This window comes from Indicator indicator, chromosome 11, assembly GCF_027791375.1.
Source record: "Indicator indicator isolate 239-I01 chromosome 11, UM_Iind_1.1, whole genome shotgun sequence".
NCBI lineage: Eukaryota > Metazoa > Chordata > Aves > Piciformes > Indicatoridae > Indicator > Indicator indicator.
In genome coordinates, this window is record NC_072020.1 from 11,099,823 (window position 1) to 11,122,267 (window position 22,445).

The window sequence follows — 22,445 nt, forward strand, 5'->3', positions numbered from 1 at the left end:
AAAGGGAAGACATAACAGTCAACAAAAATAGGAAAAAGCCCATGTCTTGTGGGTGCTATCAAAATCCTGTTCATGGAGTGAATGGTATTTCTCTTTGTCACCTCTACAATGCTTTGGGTTCATTACCATTGCTGTTTAGATAGCCCAGCTGATGCAAAAAGAGCAACTCTGATCTCATTAATGATGATCAGTACCTAAAGGGCAACTCTCAGGAGAATGGAGACAGACTCTTCTCAGATGTGTCAAGTGACAGGACAAGGGGCAATGGACACAAACTAGGGCACAGGAGGTTCCATGGAAACATAAGTAAAACATTCTTCAGTTTGAGGGTGGCAGAGCACTGGATCAGGCTGCCCAGAGAGGTAGTGGAAGCATTCAAAACTGGATATGTTCCTATGTGATTTACTCTAGGTCATCCTGCTGTGGCAGGGGGGCTGGACCAGACATCTTCAAAGGTCTCTTCCAATGTCTACCATTCTGTAATTCTGTGAATGCTTGCAGGTGGAAATCTAATTAATTAGTGCATCGCAGCAGCTGCAAGTGCAAACCTTCATCACATCCCATTTACAAATCATGGGATGAACAGGATTGCTATTTTCCCATGAGAAGAGGATGGCATCAGTACTGTACAAGCAATCCAGTCCCAACCACATGCAGCAGCTGGTAGGTTTATGCCCAGCTGGTTCAGTGCTCAACATCTGCAGTGCAGAAGGCCATTTAGGCAGCAGGTGAATGGTGTGGCACTGCCAGCACACCCAGCTGAGTATCCAGTGATGCAGGGGCACATTTTCAGTGTCAATGGGATTTGTGCCCCAGAAGCTCCTAACCACAGCTAGAAGCCTGCTTCAGAATATAGCACTTTGTGAAGCTATAGTTTGGATTTCACCACTGCTGGCAAAGCCTGAAACACATGTCCTGAGTAAAAGGAGGAACACAGAAAAGGGGAACTTGGTGAAAGAGAAATGGAGAGGATAAACAAACACCAAGAGAATAAAAAACCTTGTGAACCTACATAGCTGAAGGTGTGCAGACAATTCCACACACCTGAGGCAGTTGTCATGAAGGAGTGGCCAACAGTTATAACAACAAAACCACAGGAAAAAATGCTTCAGCACTGATGTGACCAAAGTGCATTTCTTTTCTTTCCCTAATATTCACACCAGGCTGTGAATTCGACTGTTGTAGGTAGTTTTTAGGTTCAGATCTTTGTCCTCCAGGTTCAGCAGTATGGCTTTGTGAGCACCTTATGTAAAACCTCCCATCTTATCTGATTCATAATGCAGCTAATGATGATTGAGTCATCTCTCTGTCCTTCAATATATGATATTTATAGGATATAAAATCTAGTCTGAAAAATAAATATACACAATGATCACAGCTCCCGTGGTGTTCATGCTTTGTTTGGGTGCCTTTGGGTGCATGAGGAAGCAAGATGGAAAAGGGAAGAGAAACATGGTGATCTTACCTTATAAACAGTGCCAAAAGCTCCAGAGCCTAAGACTTTGACCTTTTTAAATTCTGTTTCTTTTAAAATTCTCAGATGAGCCTGGTTTGGTGCCTCCCCGCTGGGTGTCAGTGGCTCGACAAGCTGGTGAAGAGAGAAGACAATGTTAGAAGGACATACAGTCCAGGAGGACAGCAAGCAGCATGCTTAAGGGAACCAACTAAATCCTCTAAATCCTGAGCTGAGCACAAGCTGAACTCTGCTATCGCAACTGTAGAATACAGTGTATCTAAACTATTGTTAGGTTGTGCTTTAAAAAGCAGGACAGGTTTTGGGGTTTTTTTCTATTTTCTTTTCCAAGGATTTTAACAGCAAAGTCAGCAAGGAAGCTGCAACTGGGCTTTTAACAGGATTCTGAACACAATTTGCTAGTTATTTGGTAGGATTGGACTAGCAGTGTACCTATGTGGTCATGAAGGGCATTCACAGAACCATAGAATGATAGGGGTTGGAAGGGAGCTCTGGAGATGGAGTCCAACCTCCCCTCAGCCTTGCCACTAATGGCATCCGGGGGTGCATCAAGAAGACTATGGCAAGCAGGTCAAGGGAGGTTCTCCTCCCCCTCCACTCTGTCACATCTGCAGTACTGTGCCCTGTTCTGGGCACCCCAGTTCAAGAAGGACAAGGAACTGCTTGAGAGAGTACAGGAACAGGCTACAAAGATGAGGAGGAGATTGGAACATCTCTCTTATGAAGAAAGGCTGAGAAACTTGGGGACTTTTCAGCCTAGAAAGACTATGGGGAGATCTTATCAATGCTTACAAATACTTAAAGGAGGACAGGACCAGTCTTTTTTCAGTGGTGCCCAGTGACAGGACAAGAGGTAACAGGCATAAACTTGAGCACAGGAAGTTCCATCTAAATATGAGGAAATTCTTTACTTTGAGGATGGTGGAGGACTAGAATGGGCTGCCCAGAGTGGTGGTGGAATTTTCTTCTCTGCAGTCATTCAAAACCTGCATGGACACTGCCCTGTGAGACCTGCTCTAGCAGGGGGCTTGGACTAGATGATCTCCAGAGGTCCCTTTCAACCTATATCATTCTGTGATTCTGTGAAAGGGAAGAGAGCTAATCACAAAAGAGAAGCTTTAGTCCAGGGTATTGAATTTTGTTGTTTTACATGTGAGGCACGTAGAGGGCGACGCAAAACCATGCAGAAAACAAAAATCAGTGTAGAAACCTTGTTCGTGCCCAACAGGGTGAACCATTTACTTTGACGGCTTTGTGGGTTTTTCATGCTAAACATAAACCAAAGACAAGACACAAACACTTCCTCAATTTTTTCCCCTCTTCTTCTTTCTCTGTTTTTCCCACAGTAGCAGACATACACCTGATCAAGGGAGTAACATCTTCAAATGTACCCAAGCTGTCTCAGCAGCCTCAAGGCTCAACGATTCAAGGCTGAGGCTCTGCAGAGCACAGTGGCATGGATCAGCAAATGCATTGCAGACCTCCCTAAAGGCACAGGTGTTTTAAATAGACAGTCTCTGTGATTTTAAGTGGGATTTTGACACCTAAATCCCCTAAAGCTTTTGAAACTGCTAAACAGAGGAGTCAAACCCAAGGTGAAGTGAGAAGGTGAGGCACACACCACCTCTTCTCTGACTTTCTTGCCAACCCAAGGGCAGATGCATGGTGCTTGTCAAGGTAGGGGGAGGCCAGCAGTCACTGTCCCCAGCTGATGTCGTGGCCATGGTGGTGGTACTCACCTCCCTCTCCTGCAGCAGGCGGCGCAGGGTCCGCTTTCTGACGATGTGGCGTCTCCGCAGGTAGAGGCCAATGCCCAAACCCACCACCACCAGGCACAGGAGACCTCCGACAACACCAGCTGCTATAGAGGGGATTTTGGAGCTGCAAGATGGGAGGGAATGCAAAATGAGACAAAAAAACGCTTAACTGTAAGATTTTTAAAATAATCTTTCAGAAGTGGCATGAAGCATTAGGTTTTGACCAAACACACTGGACATTCCCTTAAGGTTATTTGGCACTTCAGGTACCTTGGGCATCTGTATTTTAAGTTCTTCATCCAGTAACCTACTCAGAGTCTTCTCTTTTCTCTCAAAGCCCACGTGATCCTCACAGCCTAAGCAAGGCGATTTCTCCTCCCTTTGACAAACCCAACAAGAACATGACCATCAAATGTGTGATGCCTACATACGCCAGCTGTGGGCAGCCTGCATCTGATTAGAATCATGAGGCACACGGAGAGAAAGCAAGCAGGCACATGCAGCTCTGATACCAGCAATGAAGCTGACATCTCACTAGTACTGGGTGGGGCATGGGCCCCCTTCTCCAAGGACAAAGTGTCTGAGGTCAGGTACTGTGTGAACCATCCATGCTACATGTACAGATTGCTGCCTCTTTAGGAGAGCCTGAGTCATATCAAATTCAAGTTGAAAAGAAAAACCTGTTTTCCAGGGTTGGTTTTCAGCCTGTGCTTAGATGGTTTTTAGCCTGTGCTGGATTCACCACAGCTCTTTCTAATTTGCCCCAGGGATCACTACTAAAGAGTCACTTTTTAACAGTTCTATGCTGAATTTCTCTGGCTATAGGATGACACTGTGGCCAGAAGCCATATCCCTCTCTTTTAGTCAGAGATGCCTGTTTGTTTATTGCATAACTTCAGGCAAGTCATGAGGCCAAACAGAGCAATGTGGGAGGCTGTAGAATCTCTTCTCCGGAGACTTTCAAAACCTGCCTGGACACAAGCCTGGGCAACTTGATCTAGGTGAACCTGCTTTAGCAGGGATATTGGACTAGCTGGTTTCTGGAGGTCACTTCAAACCCCCACCAACCTGTGATTCTGTGGTCATACGGCTGGAAAAGGCTCCATGAGTCTCTGAGATGAATCCACTGTAATGCAGATAGCTATATAAATCCTAAACATATCGCTCTCTGCCATGCTCTCTCCTTTTTTTTTTATCTCCATCTCCTCCTTTTGTTCTCCAGCAACAGATTTCACTGTTATAAGCTAAGCAGAACAAGGTTTTGGAGTCTTGTGCCAGTAGGGATATTTCTCAGCTCTTTAAATGAGTTTTATAGGTGGGAACCTGCTCTAATCTGTTACTTCCCTGTATAGAATTGAAGACTGAACTTTAGTCCCAGCCTTGCAGTGTCCAATGTGGAAATGTAAACACATATGCATTCCTTCCAGCTCTGTCCTTAGTTGTAGCAGATAAAATACTCACCCATTTGGACAACCTTCAAGACCTGGTCCTTTGCACCTGTGAAAACAAACGAATGTTACAAACATATGCATGCATACTTCTGTAATTCCAGCTAAGAAGAGGGCTACTGATTGAAAAGTTTGTGTTTCAGAGCAGTCCAAGTATTAACATAGGAATTTGTAACAGTCAGAGTGTGTTAAACATCAGTCAATGGCCTTGCTCCAAGATCTTTCGTCTAGAGGCATAGTTATGCTGCATTCTTAGTTTAAAGAACAATTTAAAACAATTTTCCATCATGCGGTAGAATGGGGAGACAAGACAGATACACAAACTTCAGATGGCCCTGGATTCCCTGGCTCTGCCTGGACACCTGCATTAGTGCAGAGGCTCAGGGTTGATCATGGGGGATGACAGAAGTAGCCTCTTCCCTGCAAAAGGGCAGAACGTGTCACTGCAGACCCTCCTGCATAGGCCTTGCTTCCTGATCAGGAAAAGATTCCAATTTCCAGATGTTCTGTTGCAAAGGAAAGCCTGGATAGCAGATACACACTCCCATCAGAAAACAGGATTTGACAGCACTCTCTTTGGCTAGAGCCTGCTGGTAAGTGTCCATGACATTCTTCCTTCAGAATCTAAGGTCTTATGTTACTGGCAATGCAAACAGTACAACAGTTATCCAGAGTCAGAAACACTACCAGCATTTGTCTTCCATTTGAGTTAAAAATGTCCAAAATTCTTTTTGGCAGCCCAAGGCATAAACCAACACAGATGAAAGCAGTGGCTGCATTCACTTGATGGTCTAACGGGTGTGAGAGGCACTGTGCGTTCCCCAAGTGCTGCTGGGCTACAAGATGTATGCTCTTCATGGGAACTGTGGTCTTTGTGGTGTCTACCAAGGATGGAGAGCATTACAGAGAGAGTTATGTCACCTCTGAAAAGCATAGCATGGCGAGGAGAAAAGTCCAGTTTGTGGTATCCACTCCCTGCACTGACTTCAAAGGAAATGGATCATCCCAAAACAACTCCAGAGGAGGTCAAGTAGGGGGTAAGGAGCAGGTCTGTGCCAGGAAAATTGCTCTGAATTCCTTCTTGCTGAGAGGAGGAACCAGAAAAATTTCAAAATGGCAGGTGGAGTTGCAGATCTTATCTCATAACTTGATCTAGTCTGGGCGAGGAAGAGGTGAAGCAACTACTCATTTTATTGGGTTTTTGTTTGTTTTCACTACTCTGATCTTCTCTGCTGTATTTGCCTTGTTTCTGGGCCAACACAGCACTCCAAGTTGCAGCATCTGGAAGGTCCTGTGAGGTCACTGGGCTCCCATGCAGGAATGTGGACCCTGGTGTCCTGGAGGGGCTGGCCATGCTGTGCATACTGGTTCCTGAATGCACAGAGGGGCTGTACATGTAAAGCAAAAGCACCAGCTTGCTTATGGTCACAGGAGACACATCTTGCTCAGCATTGTGCTCTTCTCATTGGGTGCTCAACACAAAACTCATATCAGGAACCCAAGAGCTCACCTTACCATGCTCTACCATCTGGATATGGATTTCTATGTGCTAATGTGACAAAGCATTGAGGTGGATTGCAAACTGGCTCCACAACAGAGTCCAGAGGGTCGCCAGCAGTGGCACAGAGTCAACTTGGAGGCCTGTGGCAAGTGGTGTCCCCCAGGGATCAGTACTGGGTCCAGTTTTGTTCAACATCTTTATCAAAGACCTGGCTGAGGGCATTGAGAGTACCCTCAGCAAGTTCCTGATGCAAAACTGGGGGAGACTGGCTGACACCTGTCAGGCTGTGCAGCCATCCAACATGACCTGGACAGGCTGGAGAGCTGGGTGCAGGCAAACCTCATGAAGTTCAATAAGGACAAGCGCAGGGTCCTACCTCTGGGGAGGAATAACAACAGGCACCAGGACAGGTTAGAGGCTGCCCTGCTGGAAAGCAGCTCCCCAGAGAAAGACCTTGGAGTGCTGGTGGACAGCAAGTTCTCCATGGAACAACAATGTGCTCTGGTGGCCAAGAGAGCCAATGGGATCCTGGAATGTATCAAGAAAGGTGTGTCCAGCAGGGCTAGGGAAGTTCTTCTACCTCGCTACTCTGCCCTGCTGAGACCACACCTGGAATCCTGTGTCCAGTTTTGGGCTCCCCTGTTCAAGAGAGACAGAGACCTGCTGGAGAGAATCCAACAGAGAGCCAAGAGGATGATTAGGGGACCTGAGCATCTCCCCTGTGAAGAGAGACTGAGAGCCCTGGGGCTGTTTAGTCTGGAGAAGAGAAGGCTGAGAGGGGATCTGATCAATGTCTATACATACCTGAGGGGTGGGTGTCAAGTGGAGGGAGCCAGGCTCTTTTGGGTGGTTCACAGTGATAAGACAAGGAATAATGGGTTCAAATTTCAACAGAGAAGATTTCACCTCAACATAAAGAGAAACTTTACAGTGAGGGTGACAGAGCACTGGAGCAGGCTGCCCAGGGGGCTTGTGGAGTCTCCTTCTCTGGAGACTTTCCAAACCCACCTGGATGCATTCCTGTGCAGACTACCCTAAGTGATCCTGCTCTGGCAGGGGGGTTGGACCTGATGATCTCTTGAAATCCCTTCCACCCTCTGATAAGATGTGATACTGTGAAAGCATGTGCAGCTTCTCTCCTGAGAAGGATGTGAAAATAAAAGACCTCACTTCCATTTCAGAATGTGACTGTAGTCCCACTTATCTCTTCCTAAAACATCTGGTTTACCATGCTGCCTTATGATGGCGAGTCCTCCGCCTGCTTCCTCACAGCAAAAAATACCTCTCTGAGGGGACAGTATCTGCAGTCTGAGGAATGATCAACCAGTTACTTTCCTACACCAGAAAGCAGAAACAGGAGAACTGCAGATTTTCATCAGTCCCCTTCTTTTTCTGAATTATTTCCCACACAAATCCGTTGACACCAAGTCTGGTGAGATAATGTGAAAAGGTGTTTTGGAAGAAAATGACAGAGCAGCTTGTGCTTTTCAAATCCCACCTGTTTTGGTTTTTTTTTTTGATTAATTTCACAAGTCAAAGGAGAAACAAACTCTATGACAAATACTCATCCAGGACTAAATATAACCATCTTTCTTAATGTGGAATTTTATGATGACACTCAGCATATGTAACCCAGGTTTCATGGAATCTAAACAATCACGGACTCCATTCCTGAGTCGCTTTTATTCTGCTTACAGAAACCAAAAAATGTGACCTTTCTCTTATGAACTGCCTCAAGACCTTACAGATGTATCAGATGGAACCTAGCAATGGTTGCAGTCTCTGAAATATCTACTTATCAGAACATTAGTGCTGTGGACAGTCCCTGAGAACTACTGCACCCTTAACTCAGCGATGCATCTGTGTACGTAGGTGTTACTCACCCCAGTGCAGACACAGCTATTTCTTTCCCAAATCCATCAAGTTTTTAACAACTTTCTCCTCAACTTGCATCTCTTAATTTGACACAATCAACAATCAGGTTGCTATGACTTATGGCTCTGCAGAGGGGACTCACACTACGACAGCAAGGTGAATTCACAGTCACAAAATTGAAAAACCACTGGGCTTTTTAAAGTCTTACAAGGACTTTGCTCTGCCCTTTCTTCTTATCTTTCTCAACCCAGAAAGGTTGTGGAGTCTCCATCTCTGGAGGCATTCAGAACACACCAGGATTTGTTCCTGTGTGATTTATTCCTGCTCTATCGGGTAGGTTGGATTAGGTGATCTTCAGAGGCCCCTTCCAACCCCTGGGTGCTTGAATGCGTCCAGAGAAGGGCAATAAAGCTGGTGAAGGGTTTGCAGAACCCTGCAGATCTTGTGAGGGTCAGCTGAGGGATCTGGGGTTGTTTAGACTGGAGAAGAGGAGGCTGAGGGGAGACCTTCTTGCTCTCTAAAACTACCTGAAAGGAGGTTGCAGCAAGGTGGGGGACAGTCTCTTCTCCCAGTAACAAATGATAGGATGAGAGAAGCGGACTCAAGTTGCGCCAGGGAAGCTTTAGGTTGGATATTAGGAATTTTTTTTCCCCGAAAGCGTTGTCAAGCCCTGGAGCAGGCTGCCCAGGGAAGCGGTGGAGTCGCCATCCCTGGAGGGATTTAAAAGCCCTGTAGATGCGATGCTGAGGGACATGGATCATTGGTGGCTTGGCGGTGCTGGGTTAATGGTTGAACTTGATGACCTGAAAGGTCTCTTCCAACCAAAAGGATTCTGTGATTCTGCTGGAAGCCCTGACAAGCCTTGTCTGTGTCTGTAACAAAACACAGAGTGCACCACTGTAAATCACAGCAAACCCACGTGGCTGTTACCACTGCTGCCTGGGAACCAGTGCACTGAATTCACTAGCAGCACTCGGAAGGGCCATTTACTTGCTTGTTTCACCTTTCATCTCCTTTTCTCCATGAAGGTGGGGGCCTGGGGACTCTGCTTTCTAATGACCTGGCAGTTGAATTAACTACTATATGATGGGATGATGGTTGGTTTGAATATAACTTCTCTCTTGCAACATGTATTACAGGCCTTTCAGATCAGACAGACCTGCAGGGTAGAGGGCACAGGAGCACCAAATGTGGGCTGGGTTTTTGCTTTGAAAACATCACAGTCCAACATTCAAGTCTCAAACCCTAAAACCTGCATCCTGTGTCCTTTTCAGATCAGAAACCAAGAGAGAAAACAGTTGTTAGTTATTGTCAGGTAGGTGAAAGACAGTTCACTTCACAGCTCACTAGAGGTGGCAGTTTGAGGGTGCCCCCAAACGAGGACAAAAATGGTGCCTACAGACTGTGATGCCCTTAATAAAGACACACTCAGAAGGCTGCAAGGCTTTAAAGAGAGCAAGTACCAGCACAGGGAAAGAAGGAAAAAGGGAAAATCACTGTGGTGTCCCACTGGAACTTCCCTCCTGAAGAGAAAGGTGCAGAGAAAAATGTGCCCCAAGGAGCCCAACATCCACCAGGTGTCACTGATGTTCCTCCCAGAACCGGACGAACCAACACCAAGCCAGGTGGAAGGAAAAAGATAGGGCAGCACTGGTGGGTGAGTTCTGTAAAATTCCAGGAAGTTTCCTGTTTAAATCATTAAGCAAACCTGTTTCAAACCTCCCTAAAACATTTCCCTTCTTTTCTTTTACTTCTGTGTAAAGGGGCAGGGCCACCAACCTTTTCCTATTTATGCTCCCTGCTATTTCTTCTTGAACTGGGACAATCAGGAAGAGAAAGAGCTGAAGATGAGCTGTTCCCCTATTTCTTTCCCTCCCTCACCTCCATTCAATGCAGAGTTTTACTCACCCCCGGGTACAGTTTGGATGGCAGAGCTGGCACACAGAATTCCCATCGGCGTATTTCCAGACGAGGGTGTCATTCTCACCCAGAACACCTGCTGGGCAGGACTTCACGCAGTGAGGACCATCTATGAAATGGGCACACTTCACACAGTTGTCAGGGCCCTGCAAAGAGAAACAGCTTGTTTACAATGCCCTTACATCAGCCTGTTCAGGAGGAGAGTCAGCAGATAAAGCTGAATGCCTTCCACTGCTGGAAGCTTACAGCATCATCTGACTTTATTACCTTGCTGCCTAATCTGAGAATCACAGAATCATTTCAGTTGGAAAAGACCTTTAAGATCAAGTCCAGCTCTTTCTGGAACACCTCTAGGGATGGTGACTCCAACACTTCCCTGGGACTCCTGTTCCAATGCCTGACCACTATTTCAGTAAAGAAGTTTTTCCTAATATCCAACCCAAACCTCCCCTGGTGTGACTTGAAGCCTTTTTTCTCTCATCCTATCACTCAGTACTAGGAAGAAGACCAACCATCACCTCACCCCAACTCCTTTCAGGGGGTTGTAGAGAGCTAGAAGGTCTCCCTTTGGCCTCCTCTTCTCCAGACCAAACAACCCCAGTTCCCTCAGCCACTCTTGTAGGATGGACCACACAAAAGGTAGTGCAGCACCTGATGTTCAAAGCTTTCTTGAGTTTCAGTGTTGCTGCTTTTTAGTCCCCAGCCTTCTGCCCAGTTGGAAAGCTTGTGTTTTTCATTTAAATGGGGAATATTTTAGCTACACCTTGATAAGGGGTAAGCTGACAAACAGGGGGAGGCATCTGCTGCCTGGTGCTATCTACCATTGCATGATTTAAAACACTAGACCTGGATCTGCAGACATCTCCCTGAAGTACTGGACTTAAATCATTATTTTCCTAGTGTCTCAGCATCGGTTCTTCCCTCTGTTAGGGAGAAGAAGGGGAACATGGAGGCAACCAAGGAGTCTATGTGTTGGTTTTTTTTTTTATTTGAGAAGCACACCAGGAATCACACATGGAACAGGCTGCCCAGGAATGTGGTGGAGTCACCATTCCTGGAGGTGTTCAAAAAACATGCAGACATGGCACTTTGGGACATGATTTAGTGCGCATGGTGGTGTTGGGCTGACAGTTGGACTCAATCATCTTAAAACGCCTTTTCCAATCAAAAGGATTCCATGACTCCCTTAGTTGGTGTTTAAAGGCATTACCTTTGGTCCTTTCTGGCAGAACTGATTTTATTCAGACTGTACAACACCAGCAATGCCCTAATTATTTTAAGGCAGAGGAACCAGCAATACTGGGTCAAATTCTACTATGGACAAAAACCAGACCAGACCCACAGTGCTGATTTCAATGGGACTACAGCAAGGCATGCTATAGGAAGATTATTGTAATTACTGTAATGCATAAGGGCTACTATAATAGACTGATTACTAGATGCTGGGCAAATATGGGACAAGGAGGTGGTCACTGCCTAAAGGAGGTTATATATATAGACTGATTACTAGATGCTGGGCAAATATGGGACAAGGAGGTGGTCACTGCCTAAAGGAGGTTAGAGAGTTAACAACATCCCTGAGGCCACGGTGGTCTAACTCACAAGGGAGGATGGAAATGCTTTACATGACTGAGCAGTGACTCTTCAGACTGATGATGGGTAAAGGTCAAATGCTTAGTGGCTGCTGGGGGTGGCAAGGGGTGTTCAATGAGTTGGGTTAAGTAGTACAGGAGGATCTGTGATTGAAGCAGAAAAACAGAACCATAGAATCATTAAGGTTGGAAAAGACCTTTAAGATCATCAAGTCCAACCATCAACCCAACACCACCACTCCCACTAAACCATGGCCCAAAGTGGTCATGTCTACATGGTTTTTGAGCACCTCCAGGGATGGTGACTCCAACACCTCCCTGGGCAGCCTGTTTCAATGCCTGACCACTCCTTCAGTAAACAGATTTTTCCTAACATCCAACCTAAATCTCCCCTGGTGCAACTTGAGGCCATTTCCTCTCATCCTGTTGCTAGTTACTTGGGAGAACAAGCCAACACACACCTCATCCTAGCCTCACTTCAGAGAGTTGTATGGAGTGAGAGGATCTCCCCTCAGCCTCATCTTTTGCAGGCTAAACAACCCTAGGTCCTTAGCTGTTTCTCACAGGACCTGTTCTTCAGACCCTTCACCAGTTTCGTTGCCCTTCTCTGGACATGCTCCAGCACCTTAATATCCTTGCAGGGGGGGGCCCTAAAACTGAACCCAGTACTCAAGCTGTGGCCTCACTAGTGCTGAGCACAGGGGCATAATCACTTCCCTGGTCTTGCTGCTCACACTGCTCCTGATACAGTGCAGACTTCATTTCAATTAACAGAAAAAAAATCGAGAAGATACAAGTTTGATCTGATTGAAAGAAAATGATTTTGTACTGCTAGCAAACTGAACAGCTCAAGACACAGAAAAAAAGTATTCTCTAAAAGAACAACAAAATTGAGGATGACTCTGGGTGACTAGCAAGACTACACTGTACTGACTTCTGTAGAAAGAGCTTTTGTATGAATTTGGGATATTTAAACAAGTTAGAAAATTCTTCTTTTTTTTTTTAAATTTTGATTTCCTTTCTTGGAACTTAATTTACACCTGCAATTACTTTAACCTAGGTGTTTACTGTAACCTAGTTAGAGGACGGAACACAGTTTTAAGTAAACACTGTTTCCTGCATATTTTTCAGTGAACATTTGTGCTTTGACCACAATTTTATTATGGCTTTTCAGACAGGCAAAAAGCTACTGGTTTGATCCATTATTTTCATCATTTTTTCCCTCTGAACAAGGAACTTTGATTTCTGAAGCCAGCTTGGCAGTTCAGTAGCTCCACATTCCTGACCTCTTTGCTAAGATGTGCCTGGTTTTTTTTCCCTGTAAAAAGACACAAAAAAGAAAGACCCTACAATTTCTGTCACTGTGGATGACGTGCATGATGGGTGACAACAAAGTAACACTCTGAGGCTCCCTCTCCTGTTTCAGCTCCCATGCCCCAAGATCTTCAACTTCTAACCCCTCCTATCTCAATTTAAGCTTGAGGATAGATTTAGTAGGAAGAAATTCTTTACAATCAGGTTGCCCAGGGAGGTTGTGGATGCCCACTTCGTGGAGGTGTTCAGGGCCAGGTTGGATGAGGCCTTGAGCAAGCTAGTCTTGTGGAAGGTGTCTCTGTCCATGGTAAGGGGATTGGAACTAGATGATCTTTAAGGTCCCTTCCAACCCAAACCATTCTATGAATCTACAAACTCCATATTGGAGAAGGGTAAATGAGATCTCAAGATTATCTCAACACAGGAAACATAGTAAAGCATGGGCTGAGGAGGTTTGCTAAGCTGAATCTGCTCTTACAGGTCCAGTGCAGGTTGCGTTGTATGCGGTGGAGTTTTGTACCAGGCACTCAGGGTGGCAGGGGAGGCACTTTGAGTCCTTTTCAAACTCTCTTGGCTCCCTGGAAAACAAGAAAAAGGGAGAAATAATTAAACCCTGGGATTATTAATGAGTGATAAATTGTGCTCATCTCTCCTTTTCCAACTGGAATAGATTGAGGTGATGGTACCAAGACAGGAGAAGGTATGGAGGGGATCCTCCTGGCTACACCAGTAGTACTTGCTCAGTACAATGAGGAAGAGGTAAGAATAAGGGAAGTTTGGTTGATGTAGCACTTCAGATTGCACACTACAAATTAGTTTACTTTCCCTTTTAAGCTAACAATGCAGAATATACTCTCCAAAGGCTTTTAAGTGGTAGTGATGCGGAGAGATCAGCAAACCCAGTTCACATGATTCCAAGTCTCCAAATAATAATTAGAAGGGTTAACCAGCAATGCACCAATAATTAAATTCATGCCCTCCCTCCAGCACACAATGAATCATTAAAATATGAAAGTTGGGAACAGATGGTTTCAATAGCAATAAAGCTGTTCCACTTCAAGTAATGGTGTTATTAATTAAACTAAATCTACCCATCACTTGACACAGAAATGCCCAGATCTGCCCTTCAGGTCATAAGAGCTGCTGGAGGGAATTCACCCACTAAAAAGACAGCTGCTGAACTGCAACTGCGAGTTGCCAGAGAAATACAAACATGAGGGTCATCTGCCCCTTCCCAAGCACTTGCTTAACACTTATGATTTTTCAAAGTCAAACTTTGAAAGATTTATTAAAAATTTCCTGTCCTTCTCCACACCACCGACATCACCTGTTGATCTGACTGAACAGCCCAGCCACAGCCCTGACACACAGACAACCATATGCTCTCCTCGTCCTGAGCAAGGCTGAAGCAATAGTTGTACCTGAAATTGCTGGTGCCAGTGCTTTTCAGATCTTCCCTTGACTGCAGCTTTGCAAAATGCAAGAGTGAGCTGCTCACCTGAGCAAAGACAAGAGTGCCCTTGCAGTAAGGAAGCCTGCCAAGCAGTGAAGCCCTGATTCCAGGGGTGACTGAGCTCCCAGTGATCGCAAATGGCTCCAGCTCTTGCCCGATGTCCTTCACCTTGATTTTCACCAGTGTTTTAAGCTCCTTTATATCTTATTGGAAGGAAGTGTAAGGCTTAGCTTCCTTATGCCTCTGGATAGTCTCCTCTTGGGCTTAAGGAGACGTTCCCTCAGCAGCCACCATGGCAGGAGCAACCTCCTAAGCAACGCTGAACGGAGAAGGATGCTGAAGCTCAGCCAGGAACCGTGCTCACACACCACCTCCGCAAAGCTGGTGAAATCCCATGCAAACAGAGACCCTGGGGTTTGATTTCTTGCTACCTACAGCTTGTGTTAAACACCCAATCCCCCAAATCATCACCAAATCCTCAAGCACCCCTCAGACTCCGTACCCTTGCAGGATGTTGCACTGTTTCACACACTCCTTCTGGCGATCAAAAAACCTGCAGGAGAAGCAGTGGAAGGGTCCTGGGCCCCAGCAGCCCACATCTGAGCACAGGGGGTCACAAACATGCCTGGCAGCAGCTGGGAAAGAAAGAGAGACAAAAAAGCCATAAACACCAAAGCAGGATTGAGGGCAAACACAGCACTACTAGTGACTCCATCCTGACCAGTCAGTTTCTCCAACCTCTTCCAAAGCAGATGTGAATGGTCTTGGCAGCATGTAAGAGAAACAATCATGCTTCTCTTAATTCTCAAACTTTGAAGAAATGAGTGACTTCTGGCCTTTTGAAGCAAGAACAAGCTCCTTTGTGACTGCTGAGCAGGCATATCATAAAGCTGAACCAGTACTAGCCTGAGAGAGATGGGGATGTTCAGTCTGGAGAAGACAAGGCTCCAGGGAGACCTTATTGTAGCCGTTTTGTACTTAAAGGAGGCTAATGACGACTTTTTATCAAGGCCTGTGGTGACAGGACAAGAGACAACCATTTTCAACTGAAAGACAGTAGGTTTAGATTGGCTAGAAGGAAGAAATAGTTATGATGTGTGGTGAAACACTAGAACAGGTTGTCCAAAGAAATGACAGACATCTGGATGTGTTCAAGACCAGGTTTAAAGGAGCTTTGAGCAACCTGATGCAGTGAAAGATATCCCTGCCCAAGGCAGGTGGGTTGGAGTAGATGATCTTTGAAGGTCCCTTCCAACCCAAACTCTTTCATGATTCTATGGTCAATTTCCAAAACATGAACAATTCCCATTCTGAAAAAAGAAATGATTGTCAGATTCTGGCCCAGGGACCACTACAGACAGTAGCACCATGGTTGAACAGAAGCTTTGAATTTGTCAAAAAAGTCCAGTGTTTGGAGTTAGCTTCTGTGTCCTTCAACCTGTGTGGATTCACTATGCCCATAGCAGTGAAGCAGCTTTTTCCCATCTGCTGGACACCATTAAGTCCACATCCTTGGGGAAAAAAAAAAAAAAAATCCCACTTTTCCATCATCACTTTCATTAAAGCAGTATCACTGGTGAATTTTGCAGCCAGGGGAACAGATAGAAACAGGCCTTGCTAGAATTACTCTTCCATTCCAAAAGGAGCTTCCACAAGGAGCAGGAAGGCAGTGCTGACGGACTTACCACACTCATTTTTATTCCTGTTCTGTATAATCTTTGTTTTCTGGCTCTGAGTAGCAAACAAGCTGCGCCAGTCCATGGTGTCAGCATAGCAGAGGTTCTTGTTCTTCATAATGGCAACATCTCCGTCACTGATTTCCTTGAGGGAGCGCAGCCCTAAGGACTGTATTTTCAAGTTAACAACAGCAAGGGAATACTGGCCACTGAAGTGGAGATGGAGGGAAACAAGACACATGGAAGAAAAGAGAATTAGTAAGCAGAATTTTACTCAGCACATTCCTCTTTTGGTTTTCAAATGTGTGTTGTTTTGAACTGATGCTGCTCAGCCCTCTGAACTTGTACACCTGGTACACAGCAAACCTGTAGTGAAACAACTGCAGTATCTCCTACCTGGCCAACTGTGCCCTAGGCTGCATCAAAGGAAACGTGATCAGCAGGATGAGGGAAGCGATTCTACCCCTCTACTCTGCTCCTGTCAGACCCCGTCTCCAGTACTGTGTCCAGTTCTGGGACCCCCAACACAAGGACAAGCAAGTGTTGGAGTGGGCCCAGAGGAGGCCATTTCCTATCACTTGTTCCCTTGGTGTGCTCAGACAAGCAATTTACAATTGCTCTGGCACAAGGTTTACTTACTGTTGCTTGGTTCTGCCTCGGATAATCTCCAGATTTTCAAAAGCATAGAGATCAGTAGCATTATCAGGCCAAGCCTGAATCAACAAAAAACCTAAAATGAAGAAAAGAAGATTAAAAGATAATAATAATAATAAATTCACTGTCAGTATTGGCAGCAGAACCTCCTCCTTGAGCTCCTCCTGTGCCAGGAGCAGGCGCTTGTGCTTTCCTGATGCTTATCTGAGAATCTCCAAGTGAAACATGACATTTTGTGGAGCAGGGAGGTATTTTTAAGCCCCATTTTATAAACAGTTTACTTTTTAGCCCACCACGGGGGCTTAGGAACGTAAGAGATGAGTGTGTCAGTGGGCTGCACATCCTGCCACAGCCAGCCACCAGTGACGATGGCTCTGGTCACCAGATATGAGACCTGGGGCTCTTCAGCCTGAAGATGAGCAGACAGAGGGGATCTTACGAACACTGATCAAGATCTAAAGGGCAGAGGTCATGAAGATGGGACTGGGCTCTATTCAGTAGTACCCAGTGCCAGGACAAATGCCAACGGGTACAAACTAGAGCACAGGAGATTTCACTTGAACTTAAGGAAAAAATCCTTTCCCCTGAGGGTGCTGGAGCCCTGAAACAGGCAGCCCAGAGAGGCTGTGGAGTCTCCTTCTCTAGAAACTTTTGAAGCCCACCTGAACATGATCCTGTGCAACCTGCTTTAGCAGAGGGGTTGGACTAGATGATCTCTGGAGATGCATTTCAACCTGCACCATTCTGTGATTCTGTGTCCCTGGTTCTGTGACACCCCTGCTATGCTGAGGGGAATCAGGCAGGTAAAAGAGAGAAAAGAAGAGGGGAACTGGACTCACATCTGCAAACTCATCTGATATTACACTCATACTGGGTTCAACAAAATTACTTTTAATTAATACTTGGTGCAAGACGATGGCTGAGTGCTCCATTGGCCACATGGAGACACATTGACTCCAAGGAAGAGCTCTTCAGGCTGGAGCAGGTGTCTCTACAAGGATGATGCAAGCCACTGAGCACACTTCCCTAAACTGCTGAAAGTTTTCCACAAATAGAAACACAATTGGCTTTTTTTAGCCGGAGGGGCACGCCTCTGCATCACCACATACTTCTTGGGTGGCTGAGTGATCTCCTCTGTTTTTACTCTTTGTTCATGCTGTCGGTTCAGCAGAAGGGATGGTCTGGCCAAACCACACACCTTGGATGGGAGACTAGTATGTGTTGTAACTAGTGTATGGGTGTAACACTGGTGAGGCACTGCTGACCACCTTTGTGAAGAGTGATCTCTGGTAGCTCAGAGACAGAAGATGTTTCCTTGCATTTCTCTTCACATACTTAAAAACTTATCATCATCTTCCATTGTGTTTTTGGCAGCACCAGCCAGAAAACTGGTGAAAACTCACTACTAACCTGATATTTCTTTGACTGTTTTGAAGACATCCAACTTCTTGGGGTCCAAGGGTAGGGTCTTTGTGAAAGCATCACTGAAACAAAGAGAATAACAAATTGGGAAAAGCATGGCTTAGCCTGAATTTCTCCCCAGCCCTTCTCCTCCAGTGCTAAGTGACCATCAGGCAGCTCACCCTAGAAATGCAACTGGGAGGATGCTGACATCCCCGTTGATCTTGGTACAGTTTTTGAAGGAGTCGATGTTCGTGGCGTTTATGGAGAGGATCCCTTTCAGTTCACCTATTCCGATGCCGTTGCACACTGTTCAATGAGATATAAACATCAGGGGGGAGAAGAGTGAAGTTCAGTCACATGGAAGGGAATAAACATGAAGATGCCACTAGTCCATATGGGCAAACCTACCAGTCTGACTTTCACAGACCTTTTGTCTACTTTTGCTTTTCAGATAACCACTTGTGCAGATCCAGTGAAAGCATCACTGCACACAGGCTCTGGCACAAACCCTTCCCTTTCTCTGTCCCACATTCATTTTACTCCCCTTGATGGGATACTAGGAAGGAGGAAAAACGGAGAAGGCTGATGTGCAAGATACACACACACATAAGGCACAGTTTATCTGCTCTGCTTGTGGTGTATCCCAGTTGGAGAACTTGCTCCGCAGCCACGTTTCCTGATCAAACCACTAGTCAGATCTCCCAGCTGTCACTGGATTTTTATATTGAATTCACACTCAATTACAGTCAGAAGTCCATATACTTTTTTCTAGTAAGTTACCCATCATCTCAAAGCCTTACTGACTTATTCCATGCTTTTCATACCTTTGCTGCACAGCCCATCACACTTCTTACACTTCCGAACACCGTTTTCTTCCACTTCATAAGTATCAGTATTGCACGAGCGAACGCAGGAGCCGTGGTCTGTCACCACATAGTTGTCTGGAAAAAAACAAGGATACAGAGGTCATTGGGACACAAGAGGGATGTGTTGGGGGCTGCAGAGACACATCAAAACTAGGGAGAAAAAACAAGGTTGGACTTTTGCCACACTTAGCAAAGCAGAGGCATTAATTCTGAATTCTCACAAACGTCCTTTGAAGGCTGATGGGCACACAGAGCTATCACCATTTTACAGAGAGGGGGAATGATCACAGAAGGTAAAATCAACACTGCCAAGGTCAGGCTGTGCAGCAGTGCCCAGAACCGGGATCAATACATGGCTCTTCTGATCCCTTACCTTCACTCACTTTTCTGGGTTAAGGGCCAGGCAGGGCAACAGTCAGCCTCAGAAGCAGATACCAGTTCAGTGTGCTAAACCCTCTCTCACATCTAAGTCTTGATGGGTTCCAAAAAAATAGACATGGAACAGCACGAAAGAAAAAGCAAGAATCTGTAGAGGAACCAATGATCACAGGCCTTGAGAGAGAGTGTTTAAATCAATGGCTTTCTACCAGTCCTAATTAAGAACCAGTTAAGAATTGATACAGCTTTGGTAACCCACAGGATTGAGCCACTGTGGATGTTGTTTTGATGATTCTCATATGACACTTTTCTCCCCATCAGGAGAAAAATTTTCCGAAGTCTAAAAGTTATGGGTAAAAATCAGGGAAGGCTATGGAAGCAGGCAGTTCGAAGATACTGTCTTCTTTTGCTAGCTAGCCTCTCACTTTTTGTCCCTGGTTCCCACAGAAACTAAGGAGGTCACGAACATGCTCTCTTGTAACCCAGAGGGACATGTGACACAGGCCCCTTCCCACCTCTTTCCAGTCCCCCATCTCCTCTGCTGCCACAAGCTGAAATGAACTTACGTGGACATTCCCTCACACAAGTGGCTCCAAAGCTGTATTTTCCATCAGGGTTGACATCCATCTGGTAAGTGGTGGGGTTGTAGAGGACCAGCGGGGGACAGGTATCCTTGCACGTGGCATCGTCCCGAAACTTGCGGCACGCCTGTCATGGAAAACCAGCCCCCGTTAAACCACCTCCTCCTTAAAAAGGGACACCAGCTTGAAATTAGCTCTTGGAAAACACTCTGAGGGGCTCAACTGCTTCCTGCTGAGCTCTACTGAAAACCCCAAGCAGCTACAGGAATGGTCCCTCGGACTTTGAAGGTGAAAGGTTGCTTCAGGTGAGGCAGCTGAGTTTAATATGTGAAAAGAAAAGGAGAACAGGCAACTGAGTTTAATATGTGAAAGGAAAAGAAGAACATGAGGTTGTCTTGTTCTGAACAAGAAACCATGGCACTCTGGTGCAGAGCTGCTGGAATTCAGGAGCAAATCTGCATGCCTTAGAAGAATTTTCCGTACAAGCAGTGATCAGATCAAGACAAACAGTTCTTTTTGTGGCCATTTTTTAATAACTTAAATCAAATCAAGTCCTTTCCTGTTGATTAGTGACTTTTCTGGCTAAATATTAAACAGAATCCATTATATTTGGCTGCAGGTAATGAACAATTTAGTAGGCATTTAGTGAGTGCTGTGAATTGCTGAAAGAGTGATTGGGCGTTGCAACAGGCTGCCCAGGGAGATGGTGGATTCACAGGCCCTGAAGGTGTTCAAGAAACCTGTATACATGCCACTTTGGGACATGATTTAGTGGGCATGGTGGTGTTGGGTTGACAGTTGGACTCAATCATCCTAGAGGTCCTTCCCAACTGAAACAATTCTACGATTCTCCAAGTTCACGTCCTCATCCCTCTCATCAACCACCCATGCAAGAAAGTCCCGGAGCACCCTCCAGGTCAGCATCTCTCAGGGGCCTTCTTGGATGGAAGAAGGCTGAAGGACATGCAGCTGAAAGCCTGCCTCGCTGTGCCAGGGACTGAAGCAGTTCTGGGGGTGATGTAGCATCCTTACCAGGCAGTCACTCTCCCGAGGCCCTGTGCACCCTGCAGCACACTGGTTGTGGCAGCAGTCACTGGGCACCTTGCCCCTGCACCGGCCAGAGCACTGCTGGGCACAGATGACTTTTGTTACTGGAAGACACAAGAATAAAAAGCACAAACATCAGGAAGGAAGAATGTTTAAGCTGTATGTGCAGCAATGAGATCAAGAAATATGGAGCAAAGGTCTGGTGCAGGATCTATGCTAGATTTTCCCCACAGGATGAGAATTCTGTCCTTATACAAGGCCAAAGTTTGGGAGGGGTGAGGCTGGTGTGGGTGGTGGCAAGAAGGGGTTGTGTTCATCTTGGATCTTGTGAGGTGCTAAGCACTCTGGTTCCAGCCAGCAAACCATGACCTGCTTAGAAGGAGCATCCAGACTCCTGAACAAAAACCCACCTCTGTGGAGTCACTGCATCTTAGAGAGCAGGATCTGCTTCGTTGTGTTGAGAAAATCTGCCATTATCTCTGCTAGCTTTGGGAATAACAACACAGCAGGAGAACTTCAGGATTCCAGCTAACTGCACATTGTTGATGTAGCTTTGGGTCCCTTCAACACATTTAAAAATACTGCTGAAACTTGCAGAGAGTAGGGAGACCCACTCAGCAAACTGACTTTATATGTCTGTTTGTATTTGTCTTTAGGCTTCAATTCCTTGGCCAAATTTTATCTTCATTACTCATCTCCCACAGGGTTTGCACCAGTGCAGCAGCCCAGAGGAAGAACTGGTCCTGAGTCAGCTTTTTGCAGGCAAGCAGAAACTGCCTCCAACATTTTATTGAGGATATGGGAGATCATCTCAATTTGACTATCAGAGAAAACTACCATCAGAACAATTGAAAAAAACGAAACCCAAACCAGAAATTAATGGCTAGTATGTGTTTGTACCAGAGACCCAAAATGGGATTGTTTGTTCCCTGCAAATAAATTACTGATGCACACATCCTGACATTGGACATGGCAGACGTTTGATGGCTAATCCACTGCTTACAGCATCCTGAGCACTTCAGCTGAGTGCTACATTAACTGTTATCAGCTTCACAGTTGGCACAAATGAGTTACAATATTATCAGGAATTCCTCTAAGTCCAAACCAGATGGCTGTTAATTAACAGAAAATTATTGGAAAATGTAGCCTGCTGCAGGGGTTTTTTAAAATCCCTACTGCCCATCTTTTTCCTTTACACACTTTTGTATCCAAACTGTATTATTTCAGGGTTTTTTTTCCTTGCAATTCTGTGAGCAAGATGTTGTATTTTCAAGGAAAAAAGGTTATATCCACAATATGCATTGGCTTCTCTGATAGCAACTCCCCCATTCAATTAGAAACAGGGGGATAAAAGGCACATTGTTCTACACAAACAGCATTTTGATATCCTTTTTTTTCCCTGTAAGCATTAGCAGGGGAGTAAAAGTGCTCATCACTTTGATAGCTAGTGACTAGAGCTTCCTGCTGCAAACAGGAATCATGACAAAGGTTTATGTTTCACACAG

The 22,445-nt window shown here is 45.6% G+C and overlaps 1 protein-coding gene across 2 annotated transcripts in view; it reads right to left on the reverse strand.

Annotated features, from left to right (window-relative positions):
- EGFR (epidermal growth factor receptor) overlaps positions 1-22,445 on the reverse strand; it is a 46,978-nt gene that overhangs the window by 18,966 nt on the left and 5,567 nt on the right. For both annotated transcript variants that reach the window (XM_054384903.1, XM_054384902.1), the window contains 13 exons: positions 20,926-21,044; positions 19,879-20,020; positions 18,893-19,009; positions 18,248-18,374; positions 18,075-18,148; positions 16,650-16,740; positions 16,020-16,219; positions 14,837-14,969; positions 13,360-13,459; positions 9,964-10,121; positions 4,693-4,728; positions 3,214-3,355; positions 1,466-1,588 (listed from right to left, as the gene is read on the reverse strand). In XM_054384903.1, the coding sequence (XP_054240878.1) occupies positions 1,466-1,588; positions 3,214-3,355; positions 4,693-4,728; positions 9,964-10,121; positions 13,360-13,459; positions 14,837-14,969; positions 16,020-16,219; positions 16,650-16,740; positions 18,075-18,148; positions 18,248-18,374; positions 18,893-19,009; positions 19,879-20,020; positions 20,926-21,044 (1,562 nt within the window). The remainder of the gene's footprint in view (positions 1-1,465; positions 1,589-3,213; positions 3,356-4,692; positions 4,729-9,963; positions 10,122-13,359; positions 13,460-14,836; positions 14,970-16,019; positions 16,220-16,649; positions 16,741-18,074; positions 18,149-18,247; positions 18,375-18,892; positions 19,010-19,878; positions 20,021-20,925; positions 21,045-22,445) is intronic.